The sequence below is a fragment of the Tinamus guttatus genome, unplaced genomic scaffold, assembly GCF_059628265.1.
Source record: "Tinamus guttatus ecotype Peru unplaced genomic scaffold, ASM5962826v1 Tinamus_guttatus_pri_ptg000246l, whole genome shotgun sequence".
Taxonomy (NCBI): Eukaryota; Metazoa; Chordata; class Aves; order Tinamiformes; family Tinamidae; genus Tinamus; species Tinamus guttatus.
Window position 1 is genome coordinate 1,651,082 of NW_028288780.1, and position 22,463 is coordinate 1,673,544.

At 41.1% G+C, this 22,463-nt stretch overlaps 1 protein-coding gene across 1 annotated transcript in view; it reads right to left on the bottom strand.

Moving 5' to 3' along the window:
• Nucleotides 1-19,101, bottom strand: part of BICC1 (BicC family RNA binding protein 1) — a 79,023-nt gene extending 59,922 nt beyond the window's left edge. Inside the window, exon 1 of the mRNA XM_088526353.1 lies at nucleotides 18,858-19,101. Coding sequence (XP_088382479.1) covers nucleotides 18,858-19,071 — 214 coding nt within the window. The 5' untranslated portion in view covers nucleotides 19,072-19,101. The remainder of the gene's footprint in view (nucleotides 1-18,857) is intronic.
• Between the last annotated feature and the right edge of the window lie 3,362 nt (nucleotides 19,102-22,463).

The following is a 22,463-nucleotide window of genomic DNA, read 5'->3' on the forward strand; positions in this document are numbered from 1 at the left end:
GTTTTGAACTTGAAGGAAAGATTGTGCTATATTTTGCAATGTGCAGAACTAACAATATTATGTACCCTGGAGATTGTTGAATAGTTGTCCAAAACGCAGAGGGGGACAGATCACCTGAAATAATATAGTGCAGGGAGAGGGTAGAGGAAATGAGAAACTTATCTATATATCAAAATCAGAGCTATGTATCACCACATAGCATACATTAATTTGTCACCCATTTTCCCCATACAGAGAGACAAAGAACCCAAACTATGCATTAGCACATGAATATGACAGAATTAAGTTATTTCTCCAAACTACAGTTTACTCACAGCACTAAAATTTTTGTTTTTAAGAAACTACGAAAATGAAGTAATTGTTTAGGTAAGAAGATCAAAGTACAGAAAAAAACCTAGACCTTTCTGGTAAAGGTGAAGAAGTTTTATTTTCACAGCTGTTTTTATGTCCACATTTTCAAGATCTACATGAATTTTCTTATGACCAGTTCCCAAATTAAAAACAAAAACAGCTATATACAGCTGCCAAATAATTAAATGATTAAATGTGTGCACACACGTGTGTGTATGCGGGCACGTGTTCATGCAGACAGAGTGAAGGAAGAGTGCTAAACTGTGCAAACTGTATCTAGAAATTTTCATTACAACAAGTCTGTTTTGTCACACACGGGTCAAATTTAGCAGGGAGCCTAACATCCGTACGTGCTGGGATCGTTCCCATCTGAAGACTTGGCCAGCATTAGCTCCTAGACAGGATGACAGAGTCAGTTGGCCTTGTGGACTGCGCAGCAGAAAGGGACACTCAGGTTAAGACTAGCAAAGCATTCCAAACTTCAGACTGACAGAAAAGACCACTTAAAGAATATTAACTTCAGCTCATAAGTTACAATATTCTGTCTGGGAAGTCTCCTGTGCTTGTTCATGGAAGTGATATGAAAGGCATATAGAAGTAGTGGACTAAGACACAGTAGAAAAAACACTGCTCTCCAAAGAGAGGAGGGTAACAGCGTAGGGCAGGAAGCAGCAGCTTCACAGGTCCTGCACTAGCGCTGGGAGATACCTCAGCATCACTGAAATGGTTTTCTGAGCATGTGCTTCCTCCAGAAGATAATTTTCTAGAAAATTAGCAAATCCTTGTGAACTTCAGATGAAGGATAAGTAAATTCTCCCACCAACTGTTTTTAGTCCACTTCTAATCAGTGCCTCCTAGAAAAACTGAAGTGTATTACTCTGCACAGGACACGAGGTTAAGCCTAACCAACTGCCTACTGCATTAACCTTATTACTAGGATTTCTGAAAACATAAGTGTTCCTGATAAATTGATTTTAAGGGCAGAAGTAACAGGCAGAATTTCAAGTCACACAAGCAAGCAGCAGAGCCTCCAATGTCACTACCATGATCTAGAAAATCCTGCTCTATCTTCATGATGCAGAATAGAAGTAATAATAAATATTTTTAAAAATTAGTTTGAGCTGTTTAGTTTTAAGGAAACAAATCCTTAGTTCTACATACACAGGTTTTAGAGTTCAAAGTGGATACAGCAAGACAACTACAGCTATTAGATCAATTTTAAATCAACATCCCTTATGAACAAGATCTGAAAACCAGCATTTATGAATCACGGAATCTTTTATTCGAGGCCTGGTTAACAAAGCAAGTTGCTTAGAAAGCAGTCAGGATAGCCAGGAATTGGTGAACTGTTCTGGAGCGTTATTGCCTACAAACAGGCCTAAAACATTATTGAAACCATAAGGCCTCTGCTTGCCTCAGCCCCTCCGCCTCACTCCCCCCTTTATTTTTGTTAAACATTAGGTCACAGTGCAGGATCTAGACAACCCAGACCTAGCCCCTCCTCTAGCTGATTGGGGTTTTTTAATGGACATAAAGCTATTTTTAAGACTGTTGTTGATATGAAGTGTATAAACCAGGGCAATACTAGAGAATTCCTTTTACACAGGCTTGTGATACAACGCAGGAAATAGTGTAAAATACATTTAAGCTAAACTCGCTAACCACCGGGAGTAAACAAGAAAGAGCTGTTTTGAGGTTAGACATCTCTAATTGGCACTTATGTGACTTGTTTATCTAGTAAACTTGAATATTCCTGAAATCAAAGCTCCTCATTTCCATTTTTAGGATTCAGGAAAAAAAGTCCTGCTTCGAAAAGCTGATACAATACCAAAAAATCTTTAAGTTCATGCAAAATAAACTGGAGTAAGACTTGCAAACTTAAAGGATATAAAATGTCAAGTGTGGGGAAATGAAAAACTCAAACAAAGAATGTGTGATTTCTGCCAAAATCTAGAAAAACAAACGATACAGAGTAAGGAACTAATATTCAGCCTACTTCTGCCTCCAGTTCCTATGTGAGAGCTTTAACTCAAGAAATACTGTATTTTCACAAACAAAACCAATATTAAGTAGCAAGCTCTTAGTTTAGCTGATTTACCATAACACCATTAGGATTAATTTGCATAATTTTTGTTGCACATTACTCATCTGAAAAGTTTCTCAAAAGTATCTGATTTGGTTATGTTTTCTCTTCTGTTTCACATCCAATACCAACTCCTTTTTTTCATTTGCTTTTACACAACAATAAAGTAACTTGCATTTGTGAGAAATAAGAGAATCAATCAAGACCTAAGGTATAAGAAAGTTTTAATACATCACAAGGCACATTTATAAGTGATGGTTCAGAGCATTGCAAAGCACACAGTCAAACTGCAGCTAGCACTGAAGTGTGATAAATATCACAGTTCTCATCTACATCGGAGACTTGCATCCTAACCTGATATTTACCACCATAAACACAGCCCCAGAGTTTACACGTCCATTTTCCTTTGCATGAATATGCATGTTCAGTACTAAAGCAAAAAACAGAGAGCCTCAAGTGCCAAGTCCCCCTTCTTCATGTTGCATACCATCTTACCCAAAAAAAACAACACACTCTGAGGCAGCCTAGATACCTAGTTTAAGTTAAAAAGCCCTCACAAGGTTTACAGCTCTTAAAAAATGGAGATTAAGTAACAGTGTGACAAAGAAAAGCTGTTATTCTTTATCACAAAGCACAAAACAGGGTTACCACCTATAAACACAACTGCTATGCTCTGTGTACCAAAATTTGGGGCATACTTTTAAACACATCTCAACATGCTGTACTTTTTGCAAAATTCCAGTTTTATAAATATTGTTCATGTGTTTCCTGTCTGCATAAGCCTTTTGCCAAAAGGCTTGGCTTTCTCCAAGTGACATGGAAATTACACTAATTTGGAAGGAATGCCAGTGAACCAAAGCAGGAGGAGAGTGGGGGGGAAGACAACAACAAAATAAAAATATTACTTTCAAAAGCTCCTCCATTGGCCTATGCCTTACCTGCCAATTTGTATTCACTGTAGAAGTCATAATGAATCAAAATAACAATATAAGCAGACATTTAAATGTCAAATCTGAGCAGCAAATCTAAGATTCACTGCCACATGATTAAAGGTGTTTTTTTTTTTTTTTAAATAAAAAATGAGGATAATGGCCCTTTACAGACATTGAATGAACCCACAGCTAGTTTCAGGAGAAACAAACATCAGCAAACATTTTGAAGAATTTGTAAAAAAAAAAAAAAAAAATTGCTATGGTAACAGAAAATATTTGAAATGAGTAGACTAATCCACAGGAAACCATGCTTTGATTCAACAGGTACATATGTATAGATAAATTACTGCAAAATAGACCAAGAAATAGCTAGCCTACATAGCATGAACTCACATGGCAATTAAGCCTAGCAAAAGGAACCATATTATCCTAAAGTCCATATAACAGCAGCATAGCAAACAAGCATAGCAATTGTTCTTCAAAGTAATTCTAAATAGTAACAAAGACACATAAAAAAGTGCTCCTTTATTTATAAGGTTCCTAGTTTTATCTGATTTATACAATGTGAAATCATAAAAGCTGTTAATTTGAATGATCATAACTATAGTTTAAATGTGGAAAACAAGATCATTATATGAATGCTACATTTTTAATTCAGGAACATTTCTTGGTTTTAAGCTGGCAAGGGTCTTTTAAACTATTACTTTTTGCAAGTAAGTTTGCAATTACTTAAGAGCAGTGTGAAGCTCAAAATCAGCACTGCCAGACATAAGCATGCACCAGGCCAAACAAGTCACCCATCAGTGACAGATAACTATGTGCTTGCAGTAGTCATCAAAAGTACCTTCAGACAAAACAGATTTTTAATGACCAGCGTAAGCAAGAACAAGCCATATCTAGAGCAATCACTTCTGCTGGAGAGTCAAAATATAATGGAGTCTTTGTCACTTGTGAGTCAAAAGGAACTCAGTTTTATATTTCAGCTGAAAACAAAACAAAAATGGAGTAGAAATTAGTCACATTGCTTATTTGCTTGGATTTGGTTACTGTCTCTCCCAAGTACTGGTTAGTAGTCAGCGGAAAAAACGCAGCAACAAAGCCTTTCCCCAGCACTTAATCACATCAAAGTAGCAAACACTGAGCGCATTTGTTCTATGCTCTCATCTGCCAAAGGCTGTATTAAGAGAGAATACAAAAAAGTGATAAATAAAGCAGGAATATAAAACCCCCATTAAAAAGTACACCACTTAGCTTCAAGGCACAGTCAGTCACGCTGCCTTTCTTGCTGATCACTGTTTTAAGCTATGTCAACTTTTAACACCAAATTGCAATCCATACCCACAAGCTCACGACCACAGAAAAATCTGAATTGAACTTCTCCATTGCTTCCTCTGTCTTTTATCAAGTCCTCAAAGTCTGTCGCAAGCCAGGTTAGATTTATGCTTTTGTAAAAATGTGCACATGGACTTTACCCTCTAAAGAATTAAGAGCTTCACCTACCTCCCTCTCTCAAATTATAATTGTGTTATCCTTTTATAAATGAAGCCTTGCCCCTCCATCTCACCCTTCTTATCTACACACAGGGGCTCAGGACACAGTGCCAGCCAGAGAACACTACGTCAGTATCCCACAGATTCGTACGAATTAGATAAAGCCTACAATAACAGTGAATAACGCTGCTACACCAACCAGGAGCAAAAAAACAAAAAGCATGGATGTGTTCTCAGCTGAAAAAATAAAATTTAAGAATACCTGTCTTGGCTAAAATTGCCAACACTACAGATTTCTTTCCCCCTCCAGCCAAGACAGGAAGGGAAGGACAGAACAACGAGGCTTTTTGATCAGAAAACACTAAGGAACTACAGTTTAAACAAGTGATTACAATCTCTGCTCGTAGACATGCAAAGTAAGGATACACAAAGAGCTGCAGCAAAATATAAACTATCCACAGAAGATTCCTAACATTCTTGTTGTTACAATAATATAGACTTCAAGATGTTCCACAATGTGAACTATAGCTTCTTGCAATGCAAACATCTAGCAAAAAAAAAAAAAAAAAAAAGAAGAGAAAAAGCATTCTTCATGTAGTTAAGATGGATTAGATTTAAGCTAAGCAGAAAGGGGAAATTGAGCAAAGAGTCAGGAGTTGTTTCTCCAAACATCATCTCAAACAGTCTGAGTTACAAACGTTTTTAAGCAGAATAAACAGTATCTTAAGGCTGCAAAAGATTACTGCATGAGAAGGCAAAGAAGATAAATGACTAAGTTAAACTTGTATAACTTTCTTCTAAGTGTATTATACTAAAACATCCACTTCCAAGCATGAAATATTTTTTGCATAAAAACCTACCTCTTGAAAACTAGAGGCCTCATACTTTAAGCAGCCTTAAGTCACAAAGATTTTGAGAAAGAATAAGGACAAGCCAACGCAGAGCAGCCTCTGACAGAAGAGCAGGTGCTCAGCTCGCAGGATTGACGGTATTCCCACTTTCATGGTACAGATGCAATGGATATTAGAAAACAGGTCTTTCCGGCACATAAAAATTCTCCTCAAAATGCAAGCACGCACTTAGAACAGAGAGCTGCCTCACAGTGGATGCTCTGGGGGCAAGGGAAACATGACAACTGATCTCATTTCAGCCAGCAGCAGCATCTTACCCCTACTCCAGGGCAAAAGCAAAAGCGCAGGCCTAGGTGCAGTAGGTATCAAGCATCAAGGCCTCCTACCATCAGTTTTACCTAACTGGGGTCCTTCCTGCAGTTCTGTCTGATTTGCAGGAAGTTTTCCCATCAGGAACTGAAAGCAATTTCATATTCAAGTTGATTTTTTCAGCTGAAAAAGCAATAGAAATCCATATACCCACAGCAACACGAAATTTGGCAATATTGACTATGTGGCAACATTGCAAAGTTTCCTATCAGTTCTAACCATGCCTGTATCTACTCCCTCACAGAATGGAGTGGTTGTCCAAGAAAAAGTTTTATCTGCATTGTCAAAGAAATAGCATCAGGGAGCTAACCCCGAGCATCGACCCCTAATCGCCCACACTGCTTATGCTCGCCTGCTGTCAACCTTCCGTTCACAACTGCCCTGCACTCCCAGAAAACTGAGAAGACCATGATGACATGGTAGAATGGACCCGTGGTCCATCTGAGAGAGGTTGGGCCCCAAATGATCTTTCTCCTCAACAGACTTCTTTGTATCATCTTCTGCCCTGACTCCATCAGTTAAGTGTTGCAAAAGTAGACAATGCAAGCCTTTTCTATTTTATAATAAAGGGCGATCACGATGTTTCTAACTTCAGCTGATGTACAACTCTCATCTAAATCGACTTCTATCCTATGTCAAAGAATTAATTCCTATTCCTTAGGTTACTAAAAGAAAATAAAAAGCATAATTGTCCTTTGTTGTACAAGCATAATACCTTGCAATGCATTACAAGATAATGTTAAATAAAGATTAAGGTATCTCAATATATCAAATACTCTGTCCAGAAGCTTGTTACTACCACCATACTACTAGATAAAACTCAGCTCCTTTAAAACATGCATATTCTAATTACTTTAAATCATCTGCAGTATAAAGAGATGATTAACCTGTACAACTCCAATATACCAAGTGAATACTCAATTCTACTCAGAAGTTAACCATAAGAAATCAACCATTATCTTATTCTGTAAAACTATTGAGACAATCACAGCTTGGATTTATGCTTGTGGCTTTCACCTTTAGTTGAAAGGCTACAAACCAGCTAAAATCGACCCACAGCCAGCAGCTCTAGAGCATGGCCCACCAAGTGGATTCTTGAATTTTATTAAGGAAGTCATTGCACACTAAGGAGTCCAAAATGGCTTTCCTGCTGCTGCTCGCAGTGAAGCAGGTCTGCTCAGCTGGAGTAACTCTGAGTGCATGAGCTACATCTCTCTGCTCAATACACAACACACAAAGCAAGCAAGCCCAGGTAGGTAGGTATTGACCAAAGCCTAGGTTTCCACACGTACACACACGTGCATGTGTTCACAAGTGCTTACCACAGCTCCGCTTCCCCCTGGGGAGCGGCTTGGGAAGGGAAGCGGGATGGAGCGGCCATCCCGCGCAGCTCCTTGGCCGGCCGCAGCTCCACACAACAGCAGGGCACGGAGCTGTGCCAGCCGCGCGCGCTCCAGCCCATCATCCCAGCCACTTCCAGCCCCTACGGGAACTGGCGAGTGGCTTCTCCTTTCCTCTCATAAAAGAGCACAAGCAGAAAGAAGAAGGAAAAGAATTTGAACGGAAGTACTGATAATAGCTCCTCTCAGGAATATCGTATCTGGCCGCCTCACCACTGGGAGATCTTCCCTTTATGCTTCCAAAGCTCCTGGCCTCCTATAAGGATCTTAGTCATGCATCCGTTCTCCTCTCTGGCCCCAAGCTCTCTCACTTTACAAGCTTTCTCCTCCATCTGCACAAACTTGGCCTTCCCGCTCCTCTTGCGCGGCTCCGCTCTGGCGAGGGCTCTCGGGCAGCTCGGCAACCTCTCCGGCAGCTCCGGCGCCTGCTCCTCCCACGCCGCGGCCTGCGCCGCCACAGAGCCACCTCGCGCCCCGCTCCACAGCGCGCGCCGGGCACGGCGCCTCCTCAAGGACAGCACCCAGCGGGCACGGTGCCTCCGCAAGGACAGCACGCCGGGAACAGCGGGGACCGAGCGCGCCGGAGCCGGGAGCGCGTAACCCTTCACGGCGTGCGACAAACCTGCCCAGAAACTCACTGCGGGCCGCCGAGGCCAGAGGGCAGTGCCTAACTGCAGCAACAGGCTTACCCAATTACAAAAAAGTCTATACATACATATTACATATTGCAAAATATCATTCTCCCATTTGCATTAAAGGTTTTAGTCTGTTGGAGAAGGCCAGTTTGAAACATGCTCAATTCTAAACTCAATAAGAATACTCAGCCCCACATAGAAAAAACAGAAAATTGGCTGGCAGCTAGAGAAGCACTGCTTAACATTACTTACCCTGGAGAAGATAATTGATTTGGTATCGAAGTCTGTCTTTTGGGTGGTAAATCACTTAAAACTATTTATTAAAAATATATTTAGCATCTGATAGGATACTCCTCCCTCAGAAATCCCAAATGCTTACAAGAACAGAATATGAAGTTTTGTAAATGTTTAAATATAAACTGAATTTTACAATAAACAGAGCATATTTTTTCATGGCTTAAACGATTCCCGATGTTTCAAAAACTAGAACGACTTTTCTGTCAAATCTCTGAATAATCTAAAGATGTCACCAAAGGCCCTTTAAAATAAAAACCTGACTGCTGCTAAGCAACCCAGAAAACATCCTTATACAAGCAGTTGTTCAGGGCATTAAAAAGTTCCACACTTACCACGGAGTCTGGCCTCTAACGACAATATTGTCCTCCAAAAAGAGTGAGAAAACAATTCTGCAGGATATGTTCATATTTTACAAAAGGAATTGATTATACAGTGCTAAGGATCTGATCAAATTTATTCACTCTATCTGCACATGGAACTTATTAAAAAATAATTCTTTTATCTCCTATTTCATGCACAGTCCAGAAGTAAGTTTCCTAAAGAAAAATGGCATCTGTATTTGTTTTAATTAGAAAAAGAGATTCTTTTGTACTATATAAGACAATATTTTAAAAAGTGTATTTCATAGGCAGACTCTTTAAACCAAATACTATTTTAACAGCTCTAATTGCATATAAACAAAAGTCACTCAATATAATTTCATATTTCACCATTCTTCATCACTTCTCATCCATGGTTGCACTATACAGATAGGGAGGAAAAAGTCTCCTGCTCTCTTAACTAGATCAAGTTGAAATACTTCCATTTGTTTTCATGCTATGATAAAGATGTCATGCATATGTATTATGCATTTGAGTTATACACAAATACATATATATTTGCTCTTTAAACATACACTACAAAAATGCACTTTTTCTTTTAATAGCTATTCTCAATATTTTAATATTTCCTGTTTCCTACAAAGATGGATTCTCTTCCGCTCACTAAATTTACTGGGAAGAAGCTATCGAAGGTATTTCCAGCCTCACAGATTTACTATAACCTGATTAACTGGAGGGGAAGTAGCTCATATTAAAAAAACAAGTCATCAGTAACTCAGGGTAGTAGAAAGGAGGATGAAGGAACTTACATGTACAAATAAACAGATTTGGTTTAAAGCAAAGATTTTCATTGAGTGATTAACATTTCCCTCATCACAGTTTTTGCAGTACAGTGTAATATGCTGTACAAGAATTACCTTATAACAAAGTTTGTGGTTGAATTATATTGCGAACAGTTCACAGAGCCTGAGTTTATATGCCCTCATGCAATCACATTATCTTGCCATAACAGGCAAGGGGAATATCTTCAAAACACATCTCAATCTGCTAAATCTTTGCATAACAAAAATGCTTCAATGCACCACTTAATTGACCTAATATTTAGTTTGGAATTAAGGATTTCATTTTTAACATTTCTCAAGATGCTTAGTCTTCAAGTTACCACTCATATATTTAACTGCCATAAATTTATTGCAGGCACACTCTAAACAGAAATAGAGCCAATAAAAATAGATATAATCAAAGCCCTCCATTCACACAAAGTTATTGGCAATGGGGAAAAGGCAAGTCTAAAGGTTAGTTGAAACTACTAATCCATGGCCATATGGAATTCCAAAAAAACAGACTCTGCTTGCAATGCAAAAAAGTATCATCACCTGTTAAAATCAAGCAAAATAAAAAGCTTTTTATAACCAAAAAGGAAAAGTAAAAAAATATATTTAAAACTTCAGAATATCCGATAACTTCACCATGAAGCTTTAGAATACAGATACATTTAAGTATTAAAATTATATTCAGGAAGATACTAAGATTACAAACAGCTGACAGACCAATTTGGGGGGCATATACATACATATTACATCAAAAAATGTTTTAGCTCCTTCAAAATAAATCATGTTTAAACACGAGATTTTTTAAAAAACTATAATATATGCCCTAGTATATTTGTCCCTCTAAATCCATTTATTAACATAATTTCTTTCAGGACACAGGCACTGCTGATTTGCAAAGCTGCTATATTATGAACTGTTTAGCTGAATGGCAGTGTAAAGGTGTTTTAAGTCTCCCTCACAAGAAAATAGAGCATAATACCTTTCCAGGGAGGAATTTGAACCACATAAGGCCTGTGCACCTGACCTGTTCCTCAAGCAACAGTAGTAGTACATGGGCAGTGTTTGCTAGACTTCTCATCACCAATAAGGCAACTGGTCTGATTTTCACAGATCCTTCCGACTAAAGCGGTCAGAAGTGGGAATACTGATCTTCTCTGTTTCTGTTTTTAATTCCTATCTGAATTATATACTTACTTCACTTGAATGATTTGAAGTGAGAGATTTAGTCTTTCCTCCCTGGGAATTTTTAATCACATTTATTTTAATATGTTCATCTCAAAGTTGTGTTATAATCCAGCGCCTAGAATAGAAACAACTAGCGGAATTTTAACTATTAAAAATAGAATTAACAACTTATCCTTGAAAATAAAAAGTTTTAGAGTATGACTGGAAGACCTTCTATCCCATAACTTCTTAAATAAAACATAAAGGTGGGGAGAAGGGCTGAAGAAAAAGACCTATTTGCAGAAGGGAAAAAAAAAGTACACATAAAAGCAATAATACTTTGAAGAAATTCTTTAACATCCGTATACTCAGGCAAGTTCACTATCTGTATACTCTACAGGCCTCAAAATAAAGTTAAGCACAATTATTTCATGTTTTCCCTTGAAACAATCCTTACAGACTTTATTTATATCACATCCTCTTAGTGGAAAATTGAAGTGAGACTCCACGAAGCCTCCCAGATCTGGTCTGTAAAGGAGTTTAGCAAATGGAAAATGGAAGGCTCAAGCTTCACTTGCATCTACACATGTTCCTGACAGGCAAAAAGCCAAATAAGAGGAATGAGGAGTCACTGTTTTCCCAAAAAAAAAAAAAAAAAAAAAAAAGCTTATGGAAAAGTCTTCTCTCAATTAAGTTTTCTACGTAAATATTTTCACAAGGTTGATAACACATGCACAAGAGGTATTTATTCCACCTAGACTGGGACACGGCATTCAAGGCCACTTTATAGTTGGCACTGCCCAGCTTTCCACCTGCGAGAGCAGCTCCGCGCTCAGAGCAGGCTGCGGAAGGGAAAGCAGTTTCACTGAGGGCTCGGGGCAGAGCAGGGGAGCAGACAGCTCCCCGTTCAGCAATATTTCTGTTAGGCTCAATTTACACCTCTCCAGAGGAGAGGTAACAGCCCAAACACCTAACTACATGTGCAGGTTTCATTTATCACGTGGTAATTAAGCCCTCAAAATAATCTCAAACTGATTAGATTCTATGTGTCCTGGCAAGTGATCTCCTCAAGTGACTGCAATCTGCTCCAAAATTCCTTAGCTCCTAATAAAATGGTTTAAAAAAAGTGCAGATCTGTAAAGGAAGCTGGGGAATAAAAACCTGGATAATGTAATAAAAGTTAACAATTAAAGAAGTAGCCATATTCTTCAGCAGTTCTAAAATTGTTGCTGTCAAAACGTCAAACTCCAAGGAGCTGGCAGGTGGCCTTTTTGGAGACCATCAGGATGGCTGGAAATCCCTTGTCTTTAAGTACAGAGTGTAACATTACCTTCCTCATCAGTGATGTATTTATGAAAAAAGCAAAACAAAACCCCAAACACCACACTATTCCACACATGAATAAACAAGCCCTAAGGAAATAAAAAGTTCTCTTGTTTGTTCTTGCTCACACATGATGCATTGAGGAAGAGACATTCAAAAAGGGTACATTGTGCAATGAGTTTTCCCTCTGGTTTACACAACGGATTCCAAGTGATACAGATAACACAACCTTGCTCTGATGTTAGCTGCATTAAAGAGGCCCTTTTTCCCTAAGTTGCTAATGGGACATCCACAAGAACTTAAGGCTCAGCAGGAGGACACAGTATGAACCATAGCACCAAAACTATGAACTATAGCACTTTAAGCAGTGAGACTGACACACAATCATTCCCAAGGCTTGGCCAGTGAACCTCTAATTAGCTTATCCCATTTGAGTTGGCAAACTCTGATGCCTCAGTCACTGGGGCAACTGGCCTGTAAAAAAAAGAGTCACACAAAGAAATTTTTGAAAAGCTATAAAATGTCAAATAGTGATTGGCAAGAATCACTGATGATTAGTCTAAATTTAGGAACCAGTGTCACAAGCTGCAAAACAGCAAGTGTCTGTGAGAACAGCAGTACACATTAAACAAAACAAGAATAAAAACACAAAAAGTTCAGTGAGTTTCTAGCTGTTTAAGAAAACTACAGCTTAAAAATGCAAAGGCAACATAAATAAACAGTGGCTGAAGTTCTCCACGAAGACCAAAACCTGCAAATGAGGCTTCTTCCAAATGCCTTAAGGCCACATCTACTTCTTGCCCGAGGTGAATCTGCAGCAGACAGCCCCAGGATCACCCACACTGGTCTGCGGGCTAATCCGGACCCACGGGCTCTCAACTGGCTTTGCCAGTTGCCACATTCCTGCTGCTCTTTCACTTAAGGAGCAACTCCCCCCTCCTCACCTTCCTGGACTGTCCTTCCTGATGCACGTATTACCTTCAAAATTGGAAAAGCTATTTCAGTTATACTGGCCTTTCCGGAAAGCATTCTCTCACAACATCAAAGAACCTTTAAGAGGAAACAATTTTTTCAAACACATATATATTTCCATTCCAGTAAACAAGAGATGACTGTAAAAATCTTATGCTTTACATAAATCAGCTATAAAAGTCACTGAAACATGAAGAGTTACATTACTCCATGCAATTCACTCATACTGATCTTAACTCGATAAATTGAAAGTCTGGACATAAACAATAAACAGATACTGACTTCTGGAAATGTTTTGTTAGCTTCAAAAAATATGTTCCAGTTACTTAATTCCAAACCATTCCAAAACCTACCACTGACTGCCTAGTAAAGCCCCAAACAAGGAATTCTTAAAGCACGTACACTGTCCTTGAACCACGTAAGTGCACACAATTAATAAGCTATCAGATGTCCAGCTCCAGGGGCTTCAGTACTAGGTGTTATGCTCAAAGTATGTGAAAGTTACTACAGAGCCTTCCCAGTAAAGGATATTACTGCAAGCAAAAAAAAGAATCCTTACATTAATTCAGAAAAAGCTCTGAACTTGAAGTAAAGTAGCATGTTTCATTGTTAGACAGGCATAAAGCCAAGAGCCTGAAATAAGTACTCAAAATAGGACATATTTTCCAATGGAGGTAAAGATTACAATATAACCAAGAGGAATGTGCAAGCCAGCAATACTTAACTTAGTGGGTCATGCCAAACCATGATAGTCCGTTGTACTACTTAAAAAACACTGAAACTTGAGAAAGTGGTATTATTACAATTGTTAACAATGGAATGCAAGAACATTTTTAAACTACAAGTCACACAAATTCATTTCATATATTTATTTTTGTAGAAATGGGCTATTCAGCACTTTAGGGATTTGAAAGCTTGACAAAGAGCTAGAACTTTTTCTCTGCTACATGCAAGTTAAACACCAACTGTAAATGCTATTAGAAAGGTTCCAGTTACCCCACAACTATGTCCTTGTCCAGGTTACGCTGACACAGTGCCAGTAAAAGAGAGCAGAAATATCACAATTTAGTAGAAAAACATTTTCTTCCTTTCAGAAAAGAAACTGTGTTTAGAGCATATAAAATGCAAGTTTGAGGAGTTATTTTAGTAAGAAGCCAGTCAAAGAAAAGACATATTTCACATCTCTTGCAGCTCTAACCAGGACACAGAGAATTTTAAACAGAAGGATAAATCAACTGCACTAAGTATTTGTAAATTCAGTTACAAGCAAGGTACTATTCACTCAGATGATCATAGTATGGCTCTTAGTTTTATGGTACAGATCTCTGTAGCTATCACAACAACAAACATATCTAGAAGAAAAACAGAAATTCCTGCCAAGCAGTTTAACCAAGTTTTGCATTTTGAGGATTAAAACATATGTTGTAATCTTCATATAGAAGCCAGAGTCAGGACATTTCTATTTAAGTTGACACTGTCTGCTAGGCAGCTAACCTCAAGTAGGTCTTAATTCCTGCATCCACTGACGAGCATCTAATACAACTACCATCCATAAGGAAGACAGAACCCACACGCCGAGCTTTCCTAGAGCATCCTCTGCTGAGCTCAGCTTCAAGTGTTTCCCCTTACTGATAGACACCCCCTTGCCACACTTCAACAGCCCATTATCGTTTTAATTTATTACTCTCAATAATTGAGGCCAACTAGTACAGAAGGCTGCAACAAGTATTAAAGGAACAAGGAACTTCCACACATAGCTACGTCTTAAACAGGTGTTTTCTCTGCTTAGTTACAGAAAGTTGCACCTGACACATCTGCAATTACCTATTAGGCATCAGAGCCAGGCCTTACATTAAGCATTATGGCTTTGCATTGAGCAAGGGGCTCAAGGGGGAAGTATGGGCAAAGGAATCTTCAACCATTTACTTACAATAAATAGCTGTACAGTAAATATGTATTTTTTTACTAAAATGCAGTGCTAAAGATATTTAAATATTCATCTGATTTCTCTCCAAAACAACTGGGACTTGATCTGGCAAAAAAAGTAACATATTGTGCACTTTTTTCTTGAACTATTTTAACTCCTCACTACAAGGCAAAGAGCTCTGAAAATAAGGGGGTAAAACAGCAAGTGCTCACTGAAGTCTAGCAGTGCATGCAAGAGAGCTATACAAACATTTTTAAATGTGCTACTTGTACTGACAGTTTGTATTAATTTTGAGTTTTAGTACGCTTAATCCTCCCACCTCAACAGTAAGTGATCCTTTATTATGTTTAGAAATTGAGGATATATTCAGTCCTATTATGTGCATCAACATGTGACATTATTTCTTCATATTTTGATCTATCCCAGTTAATGCAGGATGGAACAAAGCACAGTCAGTACTAAACCAGCACAGACATTGCTGCTTTCCAAGACTCCCATTCTGTATCAACACAACTTGATTCTGAGTATGACCTCCATGGCTGTGCTTGTGCCACTGATTCCATTTTTTTTATTATTATTAAAGTTAACTATCACCTGCTTTTCTTGTATTTGTTAATAAACATATATATATATATATATATATATATATATAAGTCAACTCTCACCCAAAAAGCAGAAAGACCCAAGAATAAAACATAGTTAAAAGTCACCAGATGCCAAACCTGGAAAGTTACCCAAAACAGTCCCCAAATGTGGTTTATAAAAGAAGGGAAAAAAAAAAAAAAAAAGGCCAACAAAAACACTGGCAAAACACTTTGTAACAAACTGAAGAGATTAAGACATCATGCAAAATAAAGTTTTTTTGTTTTGTCCTCCTCCCCTCTTTTTTTCAGGCTGTATTGCAAGCCACCCTAAGTTTACTGATGGCACCATTAATTTTTAGATTATACTTTCTGGACAGCTTTTCTAAGTGTAGTGTTTTCCATTTAATTCAACCTACTCAGCTGCTATAGTAACAGACATTCAAATAACCACTAAGCAAATCATTCCATAGTATTAAATCAACTGAAGGTTCACTAGAACTTAGGGCACAGCAATGATAATTAATATAGGTACTATGAAATATTGCCTTTAATGATGTGTCACTGCTAGAGAGTCCTGATAAACCATTTTATTTCTATTTGTTTCCTGGAGAAAAAAAAAATCTCTATTCTAAGGCTATTTCTTTGCCAATCAACTCTGATAAAGACATCCGGCACAAGAAACTGCAGCCCTCCCTGAAAACACTGAGATTTCTTTAGTGAACATTACAACAGCCATTTGTAATCAAACTTCCAGGATCAAGATGATAATAAAAATACCAAAATTATTATCTCAACAGGATAGAAGAATGAACAAGTAGTACCCTCAACCTATCAATATGCTCCGATACCTCAGGACAAATTTGGCTTCTGCTTCAGCAGCATTTTGAAATAAACAGCTACATCACTTGCTTTTAAGAGAGCACTTTAGCTTCTTGCTACAGCATTTATACAAAGCTCATGCATTTTGTTTCCTAAATTAAGGGGGCCAAGTCCCAACTCCACCTACAAGGCCATGCAAAGCCCATGCGACCACATGAGTCTTGGTCACAGAAGTCAGCATTGCGCCTGGAGGGGCCCTGTCTTATCCATAAAACATCAACCACAGAAAAGATCAAGAATAATTATTGCAGAAATGCATACAGCAGTCATCAAAGCAATCATAAGACACAACAAGAAACATGAAGCATAAAACCCAACACTAAGTTTCTTCAGCTTTTGACTGGTTCTTGCATTTCATCATCAGTAGAGCAAAACACAGATGTTGACTAACAGAAAAATAAGGTTTCCCCAAGCAAAAATGAGAACATTTCCTGAAAAGGTCTCTTCAACAGACACTGTTTAAAACTTGGATTTAAAGGCAACAGAACTAATGATATTGCATTGTCACTTTCCCATAAGTAAGAAAGCTACTGTGAACACTTGGAATGAAGAAGCTGGGAGTTTTCACATCATTTAAGAAATTTGAAAGCACAACTATTTTCCAAGCAAAAGAATCACCTTTAAACGTCTAATATAATTACAAAGCTGTATTTACACAGATAAAATAATGCCCACTTACTACCTGAAGAGACCTGAGGACACCTGATCATCATCCCTTGGCATGAAAAGGCACTTTCCTACCCCAATCATACTTCCGCCTGTTCCAAAATCTTCCAGGGCCGGTTGTGGTGCCACCAAAGTCAGGAAACGTGGCCTACAACTTGTCTACTGTAAAAGACAGACTGCATGAAGATGGTACGATCCTCCTTTCCCATTGCTCCTTTCCTACCAGGGGCTAGTTAGAACTTACACATTGCCAAAAAATTGGCCATCAACGGGGAGGAGAAAGGGAGGAGGTTAAAAAGAATCTTGGCTTGCAGTCAACAACATAACTGAAATTTGGGGTACTATTTACAGGTCTGACCTGAAGATGCTGTATGTGACATCTCGGGCAACTTACTATGTGCTTTTCTATTCTCCTGTTAAAAAAAAAAATGAGAGCAAAACCTATCCCAAATGTAAGACAAAAGGTATTTTGGTAAATAGGTAAAATCGTGAGGTAAATCGTAAGGTAGATCATGAAAACTGAGAAGAAACTGAGCAAAACTATTAGTACTTAATTAGCAGTTCATAGCTTTCTGACAGAAAGGACTGCTACATTTTTCTCTTATGTTAGCTAATAAACCTTTTTTTTAAACTACTAACAACCCAAAACTTTAAGCTCTCATATAAAATCACCTATTCGCAAACTCAGCACATAGAAAATACAACAACAAAAAAAACACCCAGGTCACAGGTGTTTGGAAGAGACAAAACAACCTCTCACGGAAAAGGCAGCATTTGTCTCCCACTGCTCGTTTCACTCTGTATCGAGCAGGAAGCTTTCAGCATACGCTCACATAGATGATACAAAGAATAAAAATGCTCGTGAAAGCGGAGAAGCAAACAGGAAGACGCACTTTTAATGGAGACTACTGCTGGGGAGTATTTGGGTACAGCCACACAACCCTTGGACACGGCCTATAAGCTCTGCTCGCCACCCTGCACGCGTACGACTACCTCCAGCAGCAGGACAGCCTGCAGGATGACACGATGGAAACTTTTTTCACGGGAAGAGGGAAAAAAGTCAGTCGCTGTCTTACAGCTCTCCACAGCTTTTCACCTTTGTCACTGCTGTTAGTCACACACTTTATCTTTCCAACACCCATCTGTGCTTTGGGACATTTTGACGAGCACATCTTCTCAGTTGGTTGTTTCTTCTCATAACCAGCCCTGAATTCCTTACAATAGCTGAGGACTCCTCATTCCCGACTGCATTACATAATGCGATTTTTGGGCCAGAGCTGGAGCATTAACCGATTAACGATTAACCCACCCCAGGGGAAGGGATCTCACCCAACGCCCGTGTCAGTCGCTGCCGGGCGGGACGGGACGGCCCGTGCCCAGCGCGAGGGAGCGCGGGCGACGAGCAGCTCCGCAGCCCAGCGCGAGCCCCGCGCTGTCACCGGCGGCTCCCGAGCCGCTGCCGGGGAGCCCCGCAGGCACCCGCCGCCTCGAGAGCCGCAGGGTTCAAAGCACATGCAGCCTCGAGGAAGGAAAAAGAAACATGAAGGGAAAGGAGGGAAGGCGCAGCGCGGGCAGGACGGCCGCCGCCGCGCATCGCCCCCTCACGCCCGCTGCCCCCGCCGCCTCCCCGGGCAGCTTCCAGGCTCCGGAGCCCCGCGCTGCCCCCGGGCCGGCCCAGCGGCGGGAGCGGCGCCCGCCCCCGCGCCGGCCGGTCCCGCCACGCCGCGGCCCCGCGCCCGTGCCCGGCGGCGGGGAGGCCGCGGCGGCGCTGCCGCCCTCACCTTGGAGCATGGCCTCCAGTTTCTTCCTGTCCACCCGGAATCGCTCCTCGCCCCACTCGGGGCTGTGCGGGGCGCGCGGCGGGCCGGCCGCCTCCTCCTCGGAGCCGGGCGCCGGCGAGTCGGTGCTGCGCTCGCTGTTGGAGCCGGGGTCGGAGAGCGGCGGCTGCTGCTGCTGCTGCAGGTAGGCGCCGAGTGGGTCCCGCGGCGCCGCCATGGCGCTGCCCGGCGGCTGCGCCCGCCGCCCCGCGCCCCACTCGGCCGCCTCGCCGCGCGACGCTATCTGCCCCCAGAGCCGCGCGCCCGCCGCATCCCAGCCGCCCGCCAGCGCCGCGGCGCCGCCGCCCGCCGCCCCTGCCCGCCGCTCGCCGCCGAGTGCGCGCGGCCCCGGGCCGGCGGCGGCAGCAGCGTCGTCGTGGGCGGCTCGGCGGCGCCCCCAGCCCGCGCGCAGCCCGCACAGCACCCGCGCCTCCATTGGGCCGCGCGTCGCCGGGGGCGGGCCGGGGATATCCCCCCGCCCGGGGGGCGCCGGCTGCGCCGGGGGCGGGAGCGGCGCCGCCCACAGGCCGCCCCCGCGGCCCGCGCCTGAGGCGGCGGCCGCCGCAGCGCCCCGGTGCCCGGCCGAGCCCGTTCGCCCCGCGCCGTCCCGCGCCGTCCCGCGCCGTCCCGCGCCGTCCCGTGCCGTCCCGTGCCGTCCCGTGCCGCGTGGCCGTGGGGGCCGTGGGGGCCGTGGGGCCGGGCCCGCGCCTCCTCCCGTCCCCACAGGGACGGTGGGGTGGCCGAGGGGCCGTGTCTGTCAGGAAACAAGGGCCAGCAGCCCCTCGCTGGCTGCCTTGATGCACACGCTGCATTCGCAGGGCCTGTCAGCTCGGAGGGCTCCATTAGCAGAAAGGCTGAGCTCTGGCCACGGCTGCAAGCCTGGAGTCCTCCAGTGACCATCGCGTGATCCAGGGACCGTCGCGTGTCACCTGCAGTGCTGCAGATGTCTCTGAGCTTCTCCTGTGCTGGAGGGTACCACTGTCACCCACATGTTTATGGTGGCCCAGTGACATTGCCTCTGAAACTGTGGATTGCAGACAGTGGCTTGTGAGCAGGATCCTCTGGTACTTCTCCTGACCGTGAGAAATAGAACAGTTAAAGCCAAAACAAGAAGAACAGGATATAAATATAGGTCTTCAAGGTCTTCAGCACAATCTCCATTCTTCTTAATAGTTTTCTTGTAGCAGAGTGATACTTTATGTGTGCACAGCAGTCTGAGCAAAGACTGAAAGCAGGCCAGTGCTTTCTTCTTAGTCCAGAAGTGTACAGTTATATATAAAAAAAACCTCTTATTACAGATGGAAAGTGGACATTGTTGATATCAAAGCAGCCTGAAATTCATATAAGTCTATTTCTTCATTCCATATCACCACCAGCTGGACCTGACTATCTTCTAGATGCCTGTATTGGTGAGTTACGCAGTACCATATTCAGAAGTTATGAGTGTTGACAGAGCCAATTAAAGCCCACAACAGCTACAAGTGCTTTGCACCTCTGAAGTAAACCATAATTTGGGTATTTTCCACTAGTAAGATTTACAGTCAGAGATTCTCGGTGTAGGAGGTCCCTTGCCTTGTATTTTATCAGTTCCTGCAGAATTGCCACAGAGAACCTACTTTCTCATAAATTAGCCACCCTCAAACTCAGAAAGCTTATTGCTCAGCAGTATTTTTTTCAGCAGCCATGTAAACAGTCTAGTAAATCAAAGATCTCCTTGAAAATAATGTACATAGTTTAGCTTTTATTCACTGTAGGTAACCCTTTCATGATGTGGTTTTAGGCTAAAAATGGAAGCTCTTTGCTTAAATCCATATAAATATTTTGGAAAAAAAAAAGGTTTAGAGATATGGGGTTTTTATTGGTAGTGTATATTCTGTAGAATATTATATGTGTTTTATAAATGTATTTTATTTCTCCGGTATATTTATGTGGAAGACTAAAATGTCTGTTACACAGAAAATGAACTAGAAAACCACACTTTTAATGGCTAGAATAATATTAATTGTGGGTTCAGTTGGGGAAAATGAGAGGAAGTTGGCAGATAAAAGATCAAATGGCTAGAGAGAACATCAAATGAAGCTGATTTTGGCACACATAGGTTATGTTGGCCCTTTTTGTGTGGCTGGTAGCTCGATCAAAGAAAAGAATAACAGGATCTTTCTCATTTTGGTATACCATTCTATTTTGCTGTATTCTCTCCCTCTTTTTTCCACCCTTTTCCTATCTCACAGGCCCAGAGTCTGCATAGCTGAATAACAAAAAGAAGTTTGTTTTTTTTGCCATAATTTATACATTAAATCCTATGTAATATCTATTGGAATAGGTCCTATGAGTTTAAGGGAGATTCACGATTTAGCTGAATCTTCTCTAAAAATTACAGCTCCTTGCATAGCTCTGCACTCCCCAAGAGCCAAATGTAGAGATCGTCCATAAATAGAAGAGCAGCACAATGTAATGTGTCATTAATACAGCAGGGTCTGAATCTATTTACTTCACAACACGATTATGGAACAAAGTGCAATTACCTGTATTTTTCTGAAGCAGTGCAAAAGGGACATCTCAGAAGTGAGAGAAAGCAACAGGAGGCCTACAAGAGTCCTTAGAAGTGATCCGTGGCATCTGTAAGTGCTTGTGGAGGGAGAAGTTAAGATTGGTTAGGAGAGGTGTGTTGCTGGTGAAGATTAATGCTGGTGGCATTTTCGAATGCTTTACTGATTGCATTCATTTATTTAGCAGAAGAAACTGCCCATAATATTTTAGATTTCATTTTATTGGGCCATATTGCCCAAGTAGATATCATTAATTTCAGTGACAGCATAATATAATGTGGCCACTATGTCCGGAAGTACTGCACGCTTAAGGCACATGAGCAAATAAACGAAGGGTCCTCCACAGATGTTACAAAAACTTTTGCACCATTTTCCCACCCCCAAATTCCTCAGCCATAAGATTAGAGAGATTCTGATACATCTTTCTAGTTTTACTTAATTGTGGGACAATAAAAGAAAAATTGAGAGAAATCTTGCAAGGTCATCTAGTCCATCTCGTAGCTATGCTGAGTTCATTCCTGACAGTTATCTGTTTATCCAGTCTTTAACAATTTCTAATGATGAGGTCTCCATGACCTCTCCAGGAAATTCCTGTGCTTCACTTACCATTAAGAGGTATTTCTTCCCCTTAATAAGTAACTTGCATTATTCTTGCTGCAGTTTAAGGCTGTTATTTCTCGTCCTCTCTACTACAGAAATGGTGAATGGATTTTTTCTTCTGTTTCACTCTTCTATGCTTTTGAAATTCTTTTATCAAGTACTGATCATTCCTTAAGTGTTATCATCTTTTACCTAGCCACTTCCTAATTATTTCAGCCTTTTCTTACAAGTCATTTTCTGCATTTCTGAAAAACTGCTGTATAGGTAACTGTTCCTCATCATTTTGTTGTGGTGTAGATCTTGCTCAGCAGTATTTTTTTTTCTAGGCTCTTTTCCATTATTTTAATCTCTTTCTTCACCACTGCTGTGGTTCAGTATGCTTCTAGCACTCCCTCCTCCTTTACTTTTACTCTTTATGCCT